The 17,078-nt window shown below is 53.2% G+C and overlaps 2 protein-coding genes across 6 annotated transcripts in view; one reads left to right on the top strand and one right to left on the bottom strand.

Annotated features, from left to right (window-relative positions):
• Positions 1–9,975, top strand: part of DHX38 (DEAH-box helicase 38) — a 35,820-nt gene extending 25,845 nt beyond the window's left edge. For both annotated transcript variants that reach the window (XM_038753997.1, XM_038753996.1), the window contains 10 exons: positions 174–281; positions 1,577–1,689; positions 3,255–3,463; positions 3,559–3,713; positions 3,973–4,128; positions 5,200–5,334; positions 6,466–6,591; positions 7,179–7,274; positions 8,019–8,140; positions 9,443–9,975. In XM_038753997.1, coding sequence (XP_038609925.1) covers positions 174–281; positions 1,577–1,689; positions 3,255–3,463; positions 3,559–3,713; positions 3,973–4,128; positions 5,200–5,334; positions 6,466–6,591; positions 7,179–7,274; positions 8,019–8,140; positions 9,443–9,527 — 1,305 coding nt within the window. In that variant the 3' untranslated portion in view covers positions 9,528–9,975. The remainder of the gene's footprint in view (positions 1–173; positions 282–1,576; positions 1,690–3,254; positions 3,464–3,558; positions 3,714–3,972; positions 4,129–5,199; positions 5,335–6,465; positions 6,592–7,178; positions 7,275–8,018; positions 8,141–9,442) is intronic.
• Positions 9,976–13,721: 3,746 nt separating this feature from the next.
• The window catches only part of PMFBP1 (polyamine modulated factor 1 binding protein 1), a 136,452-nt gene continuing 133,095 nt past the window's right edge, over positions 13,722–17,078 (bottom strand). For all 4 annotated transcript variants that reach the window (XM_038754057.1, XM_038754056.1, XM_038754058.1 and 1 more), the window contains 2 exons: positions 16,419–16,512; positions 13,722–13,981 (listed from right to left, as the gene is read on the bottom strand). In XM_038754057.1, the coding sequence (XP_038609985.1) occupies positions 13,910–13,981; positions 16,419–16,512 (166 nt within the window). In that variant the 3' untranslated portion in view covers positions 13,722–13,909. The remainder of the gene's footprint in view (positions 13,982–16,418; positions 16,513–17,078) is intronic.

The following is a 17,078-nucleotide window of genomic DNA, read 5'->3' as shown; positions in this document are numbered from 1 at the left end:
CGCTGTGACCACATAGTCTAGTCTGAGCCCTCGCCCCGGGGAGCTAAGCCAAAGGCCAATCTTCTTCCCGGGAGCTCGGTCGTCACCTCTTCTCCAGGAGTCCCCCCCACCCCGTCCCGTGGATTCCAATCCCCACATGACGTATGGACCACTCTTCTCTTCAACTCTTCCAGGCTCCAGATGGTGTCAGGAAGTGCATCGTTGCCACCAACATTGCCGAGACTTCGTTGACTGTGGACGGCATCATGTTTGTCATTGATTCGGGTTACTGCAAACTTAAGGTAAGAGAGGGGAACGGACGGAAGAGCCTCCTTGTGCTCTCTGCTCCAAGGGTCTGGAGACTGCCCTGCTCGGGAGGCCAGGCATTTTCTGTGCAGGGCCTGAGGCAAAGTGGGGACCCCCGCTGAACCCCCCCCCACAGTGCGCCATGCTGCTACCACGTGTGACACTGTCCCCTCAGTCTACGTGGAAGCCCCAGAAGTCAGCGCTGGATGCTGGGCCCCTTTTGGCCTTTGGCTACCAGGGCTTGTGGGGAGTTAGCTCAGGGGCAACCTTGGCAAACCCAGCCCCTCCTCTGAGTTGGGGCAGGTGGCCACAGAAGGCCACAGACTTGGTTCCCCATCTCAGCCGGCACCCACATGGCTCAGGTCTCTCTTCCTGCACCTTCCAGACTGGGGAATCCTCGTTCCGTTCTTCCGAGGGAGGGGGTCTCTGCCCCTTCGCCAAGGGGTGCCTCCTCCCGACCAGGAAGCTCCCGTGGGCTTGGCAGTCCTTCGGAGTTAGGAGGAGGGGCGGGCTGGTCCCAGGGTGGGTGGGTTGGTGAGATGGCTTTCTGTTCTCAGCTGGGGAAAGCAGAACCCACCTGGCCCCGACGGCCTCTCCACATCCCCTGGCGATAGGGGGAAGATGGGGGGTTCCCGTCCTCCATTCTTGGGGGGTGGCCTGCTGCCGCCTGAGCCTGGCCAGTTGGGCACTGCCCTCTTGAATCCTGGGGCAAGAGGAGGGGAGAGGACAGGAGAAGAAGAGAGAAACGTCTGTCAGTGCCAGCCCGATGCATCACCCCTCTGTGCTCTGTCTCCTCCTCGCTTCCTCTCCCTTCCCTACCCTTCCTTTTCCTTCCCCCTGCCCTTTTCCTCTTTCCTCTCCTCCTCTCCCCGGCTGGCAGCCGCCTTTGGCACAGTGGCATCGTCACATTGTGCGGTGTGTCGGGTGTCTTAATGACGTCATGTGAGGGCCCCGTAAAAACACCTGGGCCTGCAGTGGGACGGGATGGGTGGGGAGGGTGGAAGTGGATGGTTTTCAGCCGCTCCCGAACGGGCATTCTGTGGAAGCGAGGTAGGGGATGAGACATTTTAAACAGTTAGATTCACCTGGAGCTAAACGGCTTAAACTGCAGGGTGGACGCTATCCCGGAAGGTGCGTTTTGTTTGGCCCGTCTGCCCCAATGTTGCTGCCGCCTCAGGTCGCTACAGCGTGGCGGGAGGCGACCGGGTCGCTTCCGCGCTTTCCCGTGCCGGAGCTGCATTGCAGGGTCTCGCCGCACCGTTGACCGGTCCCCCGCCGCCCCGTCTCCTAGGTCTTCAATCCCAGGATCGGGATGGACGCTCTGCAGATCTACCCGATTAGCCAGGCCAACGCCAACCAGAGGTCGGGGCGAGCTGGCAGGACGGGCCCAGGTCAGTGCTTCAGGTAGGCGTCCTGCTGGAAGGCTGGCGTTCGGGGGGCCCTGCCCAGGTGGCCGGCTGGCTGGCAGGTGGGTGAAGGCCGAGGACTCTCTGGGCTCGTGGGGTGGCAAGAGGAGTCCGCTTCTCTGGTGTCTGGTGGGCAGGAGAAGGGCAATCCCACTAGTGCCCCGGTTCGGAGCTCAGCGGGAGGTTGGCTCTCAGTCGTATTTATTGAGCGGAGCGCTGTACTAAGCACTCGGGAGAGTACAGTATGACAGTATAACAGACATATTCCCTGCCTATAGTAATAATAATAATAATAATGGTCGTATTAGGTGCTTACTATGTGCAAAGCACCGTTCTAAGCACCGCGGGGGGGTTACAGGGTGATCAGGTGGTCCCACTTGGGGCTCACAGTCTTAATCCCCGTTTTCCAGATGAGGGAACTGAGGCCCAGAGAAGCGAAGTGACTTGCCCAGAGTCACACAGCTGAGAAGCAGCGTGGCCTAGAGGATAGAGCACCGGCCTCGGAGTCAGAAGGACTTGAGTGCCCATCTTCTTGTCTTCTGTGTGACCTTGGACAAGTCACTTAACTTCTCTGTGCCTCAGTTCCCTCATCTGTAAAATAGGGATTAAGCCTGGGAGCCCCATGCGAGACAGGGACGGCGTCCAACCCGATTATCTCGTACCTACCCCGGCGATTAGAACAGTGTCTGGCACAACAGTAAGCGCTTAACAAATGCCATTATTATTATTATTTAGAGTCTAGCTGTCCAGTGGGAAGCTCCTTTGTCTGTGTCCCCAAGTGGATGGTTCTCTCAGCCGTTGGGTTTGGGCACGCATCAATTAGGACATCTGACCTCGTTGTCCTCGATCAGACGTCACTTTCATTAAATGAACGAAACGTATGGCAGCTGAGGAACAAGGGAACTTAGCGCCTTAGTGGGGGTCGACCGCGTCTTTCTTGCGGCTGTGGCAAGCATTAGTAGGGGTGAGGGAGTGCCCGTGATCCTCTAGGAGCTGGTAATTCCAGGACTAGTGTTTGCACTTGGAAACTACCTAAACTTTTAACGTGCATATGCTCCAAGAGGTGAGCGTGGAAAGCTGGCAGCTTTTGGAGCTGCCTGGTGCCAAGAGAGGCTCTAAATACTTTCTGGACGTATATGGACCGAGCATCCTGGGTTGGGGTCCTCTAGATCTTCAATAGGGCCCCCCCACCGCCCAACCAATCTTCTGGATGCCGGGGGAATGGTTTATTACCTCTGTGGTGTGCCTCTAAGGCAGCGAGGCTGGGTGTTCGGTGCCGACTTTGGAATCGGTGAGACTCGAATTGTTGAAGTGGGAGGAAAAGGCCCTGGAGATCTCTCCTCCTGTCACCGCCCCGGGATCCGGAGCACACGTTCCTCCGCGAGGTGCTGAGGAGGACAGACGGCCCGAGACCGAGGAGCCGAGCTCGTCGATCCCTTAATCCCGGTGTTTACCGAGCGCTTGCTGCGAGCAGAGCACCGTGTTAAGCCCTTGGGAGAGTCCAGTGCAGCGAAACTGGAGGGGCGGTCCTTGACTGTCGTGTCCGTGTCGGGCCCCGTCCAGGCTGTACACCCAGAGCGCCTACAAGAACGAGCTGCTGACCACGACAGTGCCCGAGATCCAGCGGACGAACCTGGCCAACGTGGTGCTGCTGCTGAAATCCCTCGGGGTCCAGGACCTGCTGCAGTTCCACTTCATGGACCCGCCCCCTGAGGATAACATGCTGAACTCTATGTACCAGCTTTGGATCCTGGGGGCCATGGATAACACAGGTACCCAACCCGGCACCCCCCAGCTCCCGCCCCCTCCTTCCTTCCCTCCCGCTCCTCCCCGTCGCCGAGTCGTGCGTTGTGCCGCCGTCCTGCAGGTGGGCTGACCTCCACGGGCCGGCTGATGGTGGAGTTCCCCTTGGACCCCGCCCTTTCCAAGATGCTCATCGTGTCGTGTGACATGGGCTGCAGCTCGGAGATCTTGCTTATCGTCTCCATGCTGTCCGTCCCCGCCATCTTCTACAGGCCTAAGGTGCGGAGCGGGGAGATCTCGTCCCGCCCCCGTTGCTCCTTGGCAGCCACGGGAGCGGGCTCCTCTGGGTCGGGGTGGGCTCGGGGCGGGTGGGAGAAGGAGGGAAGTCCACCGGGATCACCGAGTCGGGAAAACGCTGCTCGAGTTGTCCGAGGTAGCACCGAGGAGAGGGCGGGGGGCGGCCGCGATCGGCCTGGACGCCCACGTGGGCCGGTCTCCAGTTCCCCGCCATCCCGCCTCTCTTTTTATCCTCCTCCAGGGCCGGGAAGAGGAGAGCGATCAGATCCGGGAGAAGTTTGCGGTGCCCGAAAGCGACCACCTGACCTATCTGAATGTGTACCTGCAGTGGAAGAAAAATAGCTACTCTACCTTGTGGTGCAACGATCACTTCATCCATGCCAAGGCCATGCGGAAGGTAGTCGTCGGAGCGTTGTTTCCGCCCCGGGTCATTCAGTCGTTCATTCAGGCGTGTGCAGAGCACTGTACTAAGCGCTTGGGAAGTACAAGTTGGCAACATATAGAGACGGTCCCAACCCAGGGAAAGTGCAATACAGAAATAAACAGTGACAGTCCCGTCCTCCAACAAGCTCACAGTCTAGATGGGGGGAGGCACACATCAATCAGCACAAATCGATAAAATTACAGGTATATACATAATAATAATAATAATAATAATGATGGCCTTTGTTAAGCGCTTACTATGTGCAAAGCACTATTCATTCATTCATTCAGTCTTATTTATTGAGCGCTTACTGTGTGCAAAGCACTGGACTAAGTGCTTGGGAAGTACAAGTTGGCAACGTATAGAGACGGTCCCTACCCAACAGCGGGCTCACAGTCTAGAAGGGGGAGACAGACAACAAAACAGGACATATTAACAAAATAAAATAAATGGAATAGTAAATATGTACAAGTAAAATAGAGTAATATCATCATCAATCGTATTTACTGAGCGCTTACTATGTGCAGAGCACTGTACTAAGCGCTAGTAATAAATAGTAATATTATTACTATAAATATAATATATAATATAATATATAATATAATATATAATAATGTAAATAATAAATAGTAATAATAATAGTAATAATAGTAATAAATATGTACAAACATATATACAGGTGCTGTGGGGAGAGGAAGGAGGGGACTTAGTGTGGGAAGGCCTCCTGGAGGAGGTGAGCTCTCAGTAGGGCTTTGAAGGGAGGAAGATGTGCAGAGGGAGGGCATTTCAGGCTAGGGGAATGACGTGGGCTGCGGGTTGACGGCGGGACGGGTGAGAACGAGGCACAGTATAAGTGCTCCGAGGCTGGGGGAAGGGGCAAGACCTAAGGGAGCGAGTCAGGGCGACACAGAAGGGAGTGGGAGGTGAGTAAAAGCGGGGCTGAGGGTTTTGGGGCGCGTGGAAGGTGCCCCCCGAGAGGGCCCCGGCCTGGGGAGGGGTTGGGGCCGTTCGGCCAGGACCTGAGGCCGCCGTGCCCCATTCCAGGTGCGGGAGGTGCGCGCCCAATTGAAGGACATCATGGTGCAGCAGCGGATGAGCATGGCATCGTGTGGCACAGACTGGGACATCGTCAGGAAGTGCATCTGCGCTGCCTATTTCCACCAGGCAGCCAAGCTGAAGGTGAGAGCCGTGAGGGCGGGATGGAGCCGGCGGTCTCTGCGCCGGGGGCAGGGGGTTGTATTGGGGTTCAGAGGTGTTAGAGAGAAAAAACACGGCCCCGTTCCCACCGGGGGGAGGGAGGGCCAACAAATACCTGAGTCAAAATAAGACAGGGGAAGGCGTTGGTCAGAGGCCACAAACGACAGCGTACCGTGCCAAGAAATATGCAGGTGCTGAGGAGGAATGATGGACTTACGGAGTTAGTTTGGGAAGACTTTCTGTGGTAGGTACTTGGAGGGAAGGAAAATTAAGTCAAGTCAGTGGTATTTATTGTACACAAACAATTGTATTCATTCATTCATTCAGTCGTATTTATTGAGCGCTGACTGTGTGCAGAGCACTGTACTAAGTGCTTGGGAAGTACAAATTGGCAACATATAGAGACGGTCCCTACCCAACAGCGGGCTCACAGTCAAGAAGGGGGAGACAGACAACAAAACAGAGCATATTAACAAAATAAAATAAATAGAATAAATATGTACAAGTGAAATAAATAAATAGAGTAATAAGTATGTGCAGACATATATACAGCTACTGAGTGGTACCTGTGGTACCTGTACTGAGTGGTTGGGAGATAACAGTACAATAAGAGGAGATAGACGTGATCCCTGCCCACTAGGAACTTACAGACCAGAGAGGAAGACAGACATGAAAATAAATTTCAGATGGATGTGTACAGAAGTGCCATGGGGCTGGGGGTGGGGTGAATATCCACAAGGTTAAGGAATACTGACATAAGTGCAGAGGTGACATAGAAGGGAGGGTGAATAGGGGAAGAGACGGTCAGGGAAGGCCTTTTGGGGAGATGGGATTTTAGTAGAGCTTGGAAGCTGGGGAGAGTGGTGGTCTGCCCCTGGATTCTCGTAAATTTACAGGTGAGTAAAGAGGAGGCGGGGGAAAAGGGCCGCCGGGGCCAGGATCTTCCCATTTCCCTTGGTTTCATGCAGACGTCCAGCTTGGGCCTAGATCTGATTGCCCCGTGTTTAAAACAGCGGGACGTTTGAGGCCCAGTTAAGTATTTCACGGGCATTTTCAAGGAGTGCAGTTGCACCGTCTGCGTGGAGGGTCTCTGACGGGCTCAGTCTTCCCTAGGGTATCGGAGAGTACGTGAACATCCGGACGGGCATGCCCTGCCACCTGCACCCGACCAGTTCCCTCTTTGGAATGGGCTACACGCCAGACTATATAGTATACCACGAGTTGGTCATGACCACCAAGGTGAGCGCGCCCTTCTTGTCTCGTGGGAATGTTGGACCCCCCTGCAGAAGGGTCTCGGTCTTCCTGCGATGCTCGGGGCCTGATTCTGCCTGGTCTTAGTGGGAAAGTTGCTGGAGGGTGGGTTGGGAAGGGGAAGAGGGAGCTTTGAACAGAGATGTTCATCTGTAAGAACCCCACTGTCCCAGGACAAGCAGATTGTGTCTTGCCTCGCTCAGGGGGAAGGAGCCAGTGGGCTTTTTCACCAGAAATGGGCTCCTTCCACGGAAGGGTGACGAAATGGGGTTAAGGAAAGGAGGTGGGGAGTTGGCATTTTGCTACTCCTGATCGGGCGGGAGCTGGAATGGGAACATGGTCTTGGAGTTGGTGCCCGTTCCCAATCCATCAATCAGTGGTATTTATTGAGCGCTTATTGTGAGCAGAGCGCTCTATGAAGCGCTTGGGAGAGTACAATCCAACAGTTGGTAGACATGCTCTGCACATAGTAAGCGCTCAATAAATACGATTGGTGATGATGATGATGATGTAGCCCTGCAGCAACTTTTGGGCTATTGGATCCCAACTCTCCTCCCCCCGAAATTTCCCTGCAGGAGTACATGCAGTGTGTGACGGCTGTGGACGGAGAGTGGTTAGCAGAGCTGGGACCCATGTTCTACAGCATCAAACACGCGGGGAAGTCGCGCCAGGTAAGGATCTCCCCCGCTTGGCTCAGCTGGGATGGTCTCCCAAGGGAGAGTCCTAGTAAAGATGGGATGGAGGGAAAAGGCACGGAGCGGGGTTGCCCTTCACTGGCCATCATCCTGGGCTAAAACTTAGCCGTGAGTCGGCAGCGAAGCAGTCCTGACCTGGATCAGGAGAAAGGGGAATGTTCTTTTCCTTCACGCTTAATCACAAGAGCTCCTCAGTCCGAGAATTTCCTCTTTCCTTCGGGACAGATAAGGTCTCTGAGGGGTTAGCACACAGCGAGGGAGCAAGGCTTGAACAGCTCTGATGGGAGAAAACGAGGCGGTTACTTGGGTCATCATCATCATCAATCGTATTTATTGAGCGCTTACTATGTGCAGAGCACTGTACTAAGCGCTTGGGAAGTACAAATTGGCAACATATAGAGACAGTCCCTACCCAACAGCGGGCTCACAGTCTAAAAAGGGGAGACAGAGAACAAAACAAAACATACTAACAAAATAAAATAGAATAGATATGTACAAGTAAAATAAATAGAGTAATAAATATGTACAAACATATATACATATATCCTGAGTTAATGAGCCTATGTGAACGTAACCAAAACTCAGGTTGACTCAGTCTACCTATAGGAGAGGGCAGCGGCGAGGCACAGAGGTGAGGGTGAGAAGCAGGGTCCCCACCCTCAGGAGCGGCCGTATATGTTCCCGGCCCCCTGAGGCTTTGCTCTTCTTCCCGGTCCCCAGGAGAATCGTCGGCGGGCTAAAGAGGAGGCTTCTGCCATGGAGGAGGAGATGGCCCTGGCGGAGGAGCAACTGCGTGCCCGCCGGCAGGAGCAGGAAAAGCGGAACCCTCTGGGGAGCGTGAGGTGAGGGGCCGGTCCGAGATGGGGGTCCCTCCCCGGGGCGGGCCTGAGGTCTGACCGCGGCAGGGATGGGCCCCCTCTTCCATCCCTAGACTCCGCCAGGTTTGGGACCTCGAATGGCCCGGGAGAGAAAGCGGGGCAGATTGTGGCCTCGTGGCCTTACCTAGGAAGACTCGCACCCGTTTCTGTATTTGCTTCTTTAATAATAATAATAATAATGGCATTTATTGAGCGCTTACTTTGTGCAAAGCACTGTTCTAAGTGCTGGGGAGCTTACAAGGTGATCAGGTTGTCCCACGGGGGGCTCACAGTCTTAATCCCCATTTTACAGATGAGAAAACTGAGGCCCAGAGAAGTGAAGTGACTTGCCCAAAGTCACCCAGCTGACAATTGGCAGAGCAGGGATTTGAACCCGTGACCTTTGACTCCAAAACCCGGGCTCTTTTCCACTGAGCCACGCTGCTTCTCCCTGCGAGGCAGACGTTCCCTCCGCTCGCTTTCTTAATCAATCACTGCTACGTGCTGAGCGCTTACTGTGTTCAGAGCACTATTTACTAAGCGCTCGGGAGAGTACGCTACAGTAGAGTTGGTAGACACATCCCCCGCCCACAACAAGCTCCAGTCCAGCGGGTGGCTTCGGGCCGGGCCGGTGTTCGTGCTCATTCCCCGCTAGACTGTGAGCTCGTTGTGGGCAGGGACTCTGTTCATTCATTCATTCATCATCATCATCATCATCAATCGTATTTATTGAGCGCTTACTGTGTGCAGAGCACTGTACTAAGCGCTTGGGAAGTACAAGTTCATTCATTCAATCGTATTTATTAATAATAATAATAATAATGGCATTTATTAAGCGCTTACTGTGTGCCGAGCACTGTACTAAGCGCTTGGGAAGTACAAGTTGGCAACATATACCTGTATATATGTATATATGTTTGTATATATTTATTACTCTATCTTGTACATATCTATTCTATTTATTTTATTTTGTCAATATGTTTGGTTTTGTTCTCTGTCTCCCCCTTCTAGACTGTGAGCCTGCCGTTGGGTAGGGACTGTCTCTGTGTGTTGCCGACTTGTACTTCCCAAGCGCTTAGTCCAGTGCTCTGCACCCAGTAAGCGCTCAATAAATACGATTGATTGATTGATATAGAGACGGTCCCTACCCACAAGTGGGTTCACAGTCTAGAAGTCGTTCTGTGGTACTCTTCCAAGAGCTTAGTACAGTGCTTTGCACACAGTAGGCGCTCCCTAAATACTTCTGAATGCCTGAGTGAATAAACTCCCCCTGCTCTCTCCGTCTAGGTCTGTGAAGATCTACACCCCCGGGCGAAAGGAGCAAGGGGAGCCCATGACTCCCCGCCGCACCCCAGCCCGCTTCGGTCTGTAGGGGCGGGGAGCTGGGCCAGTGGTTCTGGGGCCTGCCGGAGCTCACTGGTCACCGGGACGTTTTCCGCTCCGGATCGTAGGGGACGGCGCTCCTGCCGAGGCCTCCCCCTCTGGAAACGTGCTGGCTGCCAGCACCCGCCAGCCCCCTGCCCGCGGCACGTTGGGCGGAGGCCGGCCCCCCGCGGCGGGGCCGGTTCCTCCGGGCCTCCTCTCCGGCCCAACAACAGTGGACCGACCTGCCGCCAGAGTCACCGGGCAGCACGCGGACCGGGCCCGGCGAGCCGACCCTGGCCGGTCCGGTGTAGAGATGTAACTTTGCTGTGGCTGCCGTGTCTCGTTTTTTTAATCCTCATGTAAAGCAGTAAAACGGATGGGCCGGGGGGCGGGGCGGGCGGGACTGTAACCTGCTTACAACTTTACAAATAATTTTATTGTTTGTAAAAACGTCATCGCATTTCTGCCTGTTCCTTTTTTTTTTGGGGGGGGGGGACTCCCCACATCCAGCCACCTCACCCAGGGGCTACTGGCGAGCTCCGGCTCCACTTTTGTTTTTCCGTCCCAGGAACCACCCTTTTCCTCCTCACCCTAAAGACTGCGGCGAGGAAGGCGTCTGAGGGGAAGGAAGGGGCAGCGTCGGCCTGGCAAGAAACGGGCTTTGCCACGAGGGTAGAACGAGTAGGCGGCGGGTTCAGGTGGGGTCCGGCAGCTCCGCTCCGGGCGGAGCGAGCGGCATCAAGGCCGGAGAGCGTGTGCGGTCTGGCCTTCCGTGAGCGTGAGAAGTGTCACCGGACAGATCGGCTCTTATAACGCTTAGTACAGTGCTCTGCACATAGTAAGCGCTCAATAAATACGATTGATGATTATAACGAGCCCTCGGCCCGGTCAGCTCCATTAGCTCTGATTAGCGGCCGCTCGGCCCGCTCCCGGCTCCTTGAAGGGCCGCGTATTGACAGAAAGGTACTGTAAGACGCAGCTTATTGATTTTCCTATAAAAGACGGAGTCGTTACACCAGGAGGACCGAGCTTATCTCGGTCCTGTCAAGCAGCGCCTCGCGCCTGTGGCAGTTGGCCTTCTCAGGCGTCGCGCCCTCTTAGCCGCCGTCCCTCAACTGGATCCGCCCCTGCGTGGTTTTTGCGCCAAGTGAGTTTCAGCTGGGGCTGGAGTGTCAGCGTCGACGCCTCCGTCGGGATGCCTGGATTCCCAAGGTTTGGGGGTGGGCAGGAGGAAGGGTAAGTCAGCAGGGAACAGTTGCCATCTTGCCCTGCCTGATCCGTAAACGGTGGAAAACTGGGCTCCTGGAAGACGGGAAGCAATTTACTCGGGTTTGGGGTTTTGATGCCTGTGGATAGAGGAGCAACATGGTGTTAGTGGATAGAGCACGGCCCTGGGAGTCGGGTGGTCATGGATTCTAATCCCGGCTCTGCCACTCGTCTGCTCTGTGACCTTGGTCAAGTCACTCCAAGTCTCTGGGCCTCAGTTACCTCATCTGTAAAATGGGGATCGAGACTGTGAGCCCCATGTGGGGCAGGGACTGTATCCAACCCTATTTGCTCGTGTTCACCCCAGCGCTCAGTACAGTGCCTGGCACATAAGAACCGCTTAACAAATACCACAGTTGTTGTTATCTCGTGCCACGGGTAAAAAAAGACCCACTGCTTTCCCATCTCACCTCTCTTCCCTGCCAGCTGTAGGTATTTGGTGAGGTATTTGACTGCCACACCCACATGAGAGGTTTAAAAACTATTTTTGTGAATTTCAGTCCTACTGATCTCCAAAGCAGGTATGAAAACATACCGTTCAGGAGACCAGAGTCACCTTTGCCGAATCTCCAGGAGCCCGGGTCGAGGAGAATGTGAGAGCCTCTCACTTGCACTGGCTTCCCGGTGGGTCTTCCCCCTTCCCCTGCTCCGGTGAGATTCCGTCGAAAGGGGGATCGGAGAGTGCCGCATTGATGGTTAACGCGGCACTCACTGATGATCCGCCTTTTTCTTACTGTTTGGTGCACCGGGGCAGGCGGACTGGCTCGCTGCCTTTAATCAATCAATCAATCGTATTTATTGAGCGCTTACTATGTGCAGAGCACTGTACTAAGCGCTTGGGAAGTACAAATTGGCAACACATAGAGACAGTCCCTACCCAGCAGTGGGCTCACAGTCTAAAAGGGGGAGACAGAGAACAGAACCAAACATACCAACAAAATAAAATAAATAGGATAGAAATGTACAAGTAAAATAGAGTACTAAATATGTACAACCATATATACATATATACAGGTGCTGTGGGGAAGGGAAGGAGGTAAGACGGGGGAGAAGGAGCTGCGCGCCGTCCGTCTCCTCGGCAGCGAGGGGCTTGCTGTTCCTCGGCTTCCTGGAACGGGTGGAGGCTCTCTCGGCTGGATGCTGGGGGCCGTGGAGAAGGGCCCAAGAAGGCCACTATTATTTCCCACTGTGAGGAAGGATGGAAGCAGGACCTCACCAGGAGAAAGGTATGGATATGGGAGCGATGCCGGCAGGGCGGCTGTTCGGGAAGCCTGACACTGGCAGGGGAAGGGCATTTCTCCCATTCTAGGTGGCTATAGATTGTACTGACCTGTTCGAATGACACTCGCTCTTCCACCAACCCCAAAGCAGCGGGCTTCAGGGCCAGGCTCCGAGCTCTCTCCTATCCCATTCACATCCCGTCTAGTTGTAGATCTCATACCCCTCTCTTCCTCGTTCTTCGTCTGCCTCGAGCTGGACTCTTTTTCTTTAAACTATACACGTTAAGATGGGGCCTTAATTTCAGGAGTTTTCCTGTATCCTCCTGGCAGCCAGGTACATCTGTTAGCTGCACTCCCTGGGATTGCCCATCACTTCTCCCTCCCACTTCCAAGACCCGCTTGGCTCTTTTGCCGCTGTTGTCTCAGAAGCCGTTAAAGGATCAACAACTGCTTCAGCTTGCTCTAAAAGGCCAAGGGGACATTGAGTAGGGAATATTTTCAGGCCGTTGTATTCTCCTGCTTCTGACACACAGGAAACCGGATGGTCTTCTTGGATCATCATCAATCGTGTTTATTGACCGCTTACTATGTGCAGAGCACTGTACTAAGCGCTTTGGAAGTACAAATTGGCAACATATAGAGACAGTCCCTACCCAACGGTGGGCTCACAGTCTAAAAGTCTTGGATCTGTGCTGAGGGAGGAAAGCGCAGTGATGAAGGTGACCACGGATACTGGAGCTAAGGCAGGGTGAGGGGGCTGCTCTCTTCAACCTCAGTGCCACCGTGAAAGAGTTTACACCCATCCTCTTTCACTCCTCTCCCTGGGAGTTTCTTCATTAGCTTATTTCCTACTGGTAAAAGACTCAAAGGTTTTTACCACAGGATGTTAAACTCTTAAACTCCCCTTTTAGACCGTGAGCCCACTGTTGGGTAGGGACTGTCTCTATGTGTTGCCAATTTGTACTTCCCAAGCGCTTAGTACAGTGCTCTGCACATAGTAAGCACTCAATAAATACGATTGATTGATTGATTGATTGAAACAAACCAAAGCCCTTCCTCTTGGGACTCAGAGGTGCTAGAAATACACCGCGATCCGGCCTGGATTGGGGATGGAAGCAGCGTGGCTCGGTGGAAAGAGCCCGGGCTTTGGAGTCAGAGGTCATGGGTTTGAATCCCGACTCCGCCACGTCTGCTGTGTGACCTTGGGCAAGTCACTTAACTTCTCTGAGCTTCATCTGTAAAATGGGGATTAAGACTGTGAGCCCCACGTGGGACAACTTGATCACCTTGTATCCCCGCCAGCGCTTAGAACAGTGCTCTGCACATAGTAAGCGCTTAATAAATGCCATCATTATTATTATTTAACCCCGAGGAGCGGCTTCGGGCGTAGGTAACCGGGAACGTGTAGCCAAGCACTCATAAAGAAGTGCTTGGGAAGCAGCGTGGTTCAATGGAAAGAGCCCGGGCTTCGGAGTCAGAGGTCATGGGTTCAAATCCCTGCTCTGCCAATTGTCAGCTGGGTGACTTTGGGCAAGTCGCTTCACTTCTCTGGGCCCCAGTTACCTCATCTGTAAAATGGAGATTAAGACTGCGAGCCCCCCATGGGACAACCTGATCACCTTGTAACCTCCCCGGCGCTTAGAACGGTGCATGTAATGAGCGCTTAATAAATGCCATCATCATTATTATTATTATTATTATAAATATTGCTTTAATGGTAAAGTTTGGGCCCCACGGAGCCAGCTCTGGGGCTGCTGGGATAGTCCTGAGGCTCCTTCCTCGGCTGTGGTGCGTGGACAGGACCGAACCACACCGCGGAGGGAGCACCAAGTAGGCCAGGGCCTTGGCCGGCCCCAGATTCAGGTGAACGGTCCGATTAAAATCAAAACAAGGCCGTGGGCACTCATTTTTCTCCTAGGAGCTGTCGCTGATGATGCTGCCCTGGGCAGGGAGCCAAGTCACTGTAACGAAGAACCTGGGAGGAGGCAAAAAAAAAAAAAGACAGTTTTGACCTTAGGGCAGAAGAAATCAAATGCGAGGAGTTAGAGCTGACTGGGAGCTTGTACGTATCTATTCTATTTTTTTTTTTAATGGCATTTATTAAGCACTTACTATGTGCAAAGCACTGTTCTAAGCGCTGGGGAGGCCACAAGGTGATCAGGTTGTCCCACGGGGGGCTCACGGTCTTAATCCCCATTTTACAGATGAGGCAGCTGAGGCATTGAGAAGCTAAGTGACTTGTCCAAAGTCAAACAGCTGACAATTGGCGGAGCCGGGATTTGAACCCATGACCCCTGACTCCAAAACCCATGCTCTTTCCACTGAGCCACGCTGTTTCTCTTTATTTTGTTAGTATGTTTGGTTTTGTCTCCCCCTTTTAGACTGTGAGCCCACTGTTGGGTAGGGACCGTCTCTAGATGTTGCCAATTTGTACTTCCCAAGCGCTTTGTACAGTGCTCTGCACACAGTAAGCGCTCAATAAATACGATTGATGATGATGGGAGGTTCAAGAGGCCATCCCTGAGTCAGCTGAGGGCGACGGGCATCCCAAAGGAGCGCGCGGCTTGGCCACGAAGGTCGTCCGGCCCCCAGCTCCGCAGGAAGCGAGGAAGACCAAGGCAGGGCACTTTCCACCGTAGGATGGGGTATGGTCCTTATAGTAGTTCTCCGCCTCAGAAACGACAGGTTAAAAGGGATGGAAGCTGAATCACGGAGGTTTGGCGGCTAGTCTGCTTTTTCCAAGATGAGAAGCAGTGTGGCCTAGTGGATAGAGCCCCAACCTGGGACTGAGAAGGGCCTGGTTTCTAATCCCAGCTAAGCCACTCGTCTGCTGTGTGATCGTGGGAAAGTCACTTAACTTCTCTGTGCCTCATCTGTAAAATGGGGATTAAGACTGTCAGCCTCACGCAGGACGTGGACTGTGCCCAACCTGATCAGCTTGTACGTACTCCGGCGCTTACTACAGTGGCCGGTACGCGGTAAGGGCTTAATACAGTGTGGCTTAGTGGAAAGCGCCCGGGCTTTGGTCATGGGTTCTAATCCCGGCTCTGCCACTCGTCAGCTGTGTGACCTTGGGTAAGTCACTTAACTTCTCTTCTGCTTAGAGGAGCAGCGTGGCTCAGTGGAAAGAGCCCGGGCTTTGGAGTCAGAGGTCAGGGGTTCGTATCCCAACTCCGCCACTTGTCTGCTGTGTGCTCTTGGGCAAGTCACTTAACTTCTCTGGGCCTCAGTTACCTCATCTGTAAAATGGGGATTAAGACTGTGAGCCCCCCGTGGGACAACCTGATGACCCTGTATCCTCCCCAGCGCTTAGAACAGTGCTTTGCGCATAGTAAGCGCTTAACAAATGCCAATTATTATTATTCTCTGGGCCTCAGTTACCTCATCTGTAAAATGGGGATTGAGACTGTGAGCCCCCCGTGGGACAACCTGATCACCCTGTATCCTCCCCAGCGCTTAGAACAGTGCTTTGCACATAGTAAGCGCTTAACAAATGCCAATTATTATTATTCTCTGGGCCTCAGTTACCTCATCTGTAAAATGGGGATGACGACCGAGCCCCATGTGGGACAATCCGATTACCTTGTATCTACCCCAGCGCTTAGAACAGTGCTTGGTGCATAGTAAGTGCTTAACGAATGCCAACATCATTATTATTATTATTGTTGATGAATATCATTTAAAAAATAAAGAGCACGGGCTTTGGAGTCAGAGGTCATGGGTTTGAATCCCGGCTCCGCCACATGTCTGCTGTGTGACCTTGGGCAAGTCACTTCACTGCTCAGTTCCCTCATCTGTAAAATGGGGGTGAAGACTGTAAGCCCCATGTGGGACAATTTGATTACCTTGTATCTCCCCCAGCGCTTAGAACAGTGCTTGGCACATAGTAAGCACTTAACAAATACCAACATTATTATTATTATTATTATAAAAAATACTTAACTTCTGCTGAGCTGAGCAGGGATTTCAGTTGTTATTCAAACTGAATAAGCAGAGTAGGGCAAGTCCTTGCTCAGGAAGCATTTGGTTTGGGGTAGCCGAGTGCCCCCGTGGATCTTATACAGAGGGGGGCTGGCCGGTTTCGGCCCATAGGTGATCATCATCATCATCAGTCGTATTTATTGAGCGCTTTCTGTGTGCACAGCACTGTACTAAGCGCTTGGGAAGTACAAATTGGCAACATATAGAGACCGTCCCTACCCAACAGTGGGCTCACAGTCTAAAAGGGGGAGGCAGAGAACAAAACCAAACATACTAACAAAATAAAATAAATAGAATAGATAGGTACAAGTAAAATAAATAAATAGAGTAATAAATAGATCCCAGGTGATCATCTGGGAGTTGTCGTCAGCTTGGGTTCATTTCCCACCGCAATCCCACCACTGCACGAGCTGAAATCTGCGGCTGCTTACCCTCGACTGTTCCGTCTCCATCCGCTTCTCTTCGACTTCGCTCCTCAGCTGCTTGTTTTCGTGCTGCAGCTGGGTCATCGTCCTGTGGAGGTGACTGGGAGGAGGGGAAAAGGAAGCCGGGATACGGGTGTGTTCGCTTGGAAAAGCTGGCAGAGCGACACAGGGGAAAGCTCTGTAACTGGGTGGACACGGGTCTTAATAATAATCATAATTTTGGGATTTGTTACACGCCTGCTAGGCACAAAGTGCTTTTCTAAGCGCTGGCGAGGATACAAGGCGATCAGGTTGTCCCATGTGGGGCTCACAATCTTAACCCCCGTTTTACAGGTGAGGGAACTGAGGCCCAGAGAAGCGAAGTGACTCGCCCCAAGTCACACAGCTGACAAGCGGCGGAGCTGGGATTTGAACCCACGTCCTCTGACTCCCAAGCCCGGGCTCTTTCCGCTGAGCCACGCTGCTTCTCGTTAATAATAATAATAATAATAATGTTGGTATTTTTAGAGAAGCAGCGTGGCTCAGCGGAAAGAGCCCGGGCTTTGGAGTCAGAGGTCGTGGGTTCAAATCCCGGCTCCGCCGCTTGTCAGCTGTGTGACTTTGGGCAAGTCACTTCACTTCTCTGGGCCTCAGTTCCCTCATGTGTAAAATGGGGATGAAGACTGA

This window comes from Tachyglossus aculeatus, chromosome 11 (assembly GCF_015852505.1).
Source record: "Tachyglossus aculeatus isolate mTacAcu1 chromosome 11, mTacAcu1.pri, whole genome shotgun sequence".
NCBI classification, from domain to species: Eukaryota; Metazoa; Chordata; class Mammalia; order Monotremata; family Tachyglossidae; genus Tachyglossus; species Tachyglossus aculeatus.
Note: the sequence above shows the minus strand (reverse complement) of the source record. Positions and strands in the feature narration are given on the sequence as shown.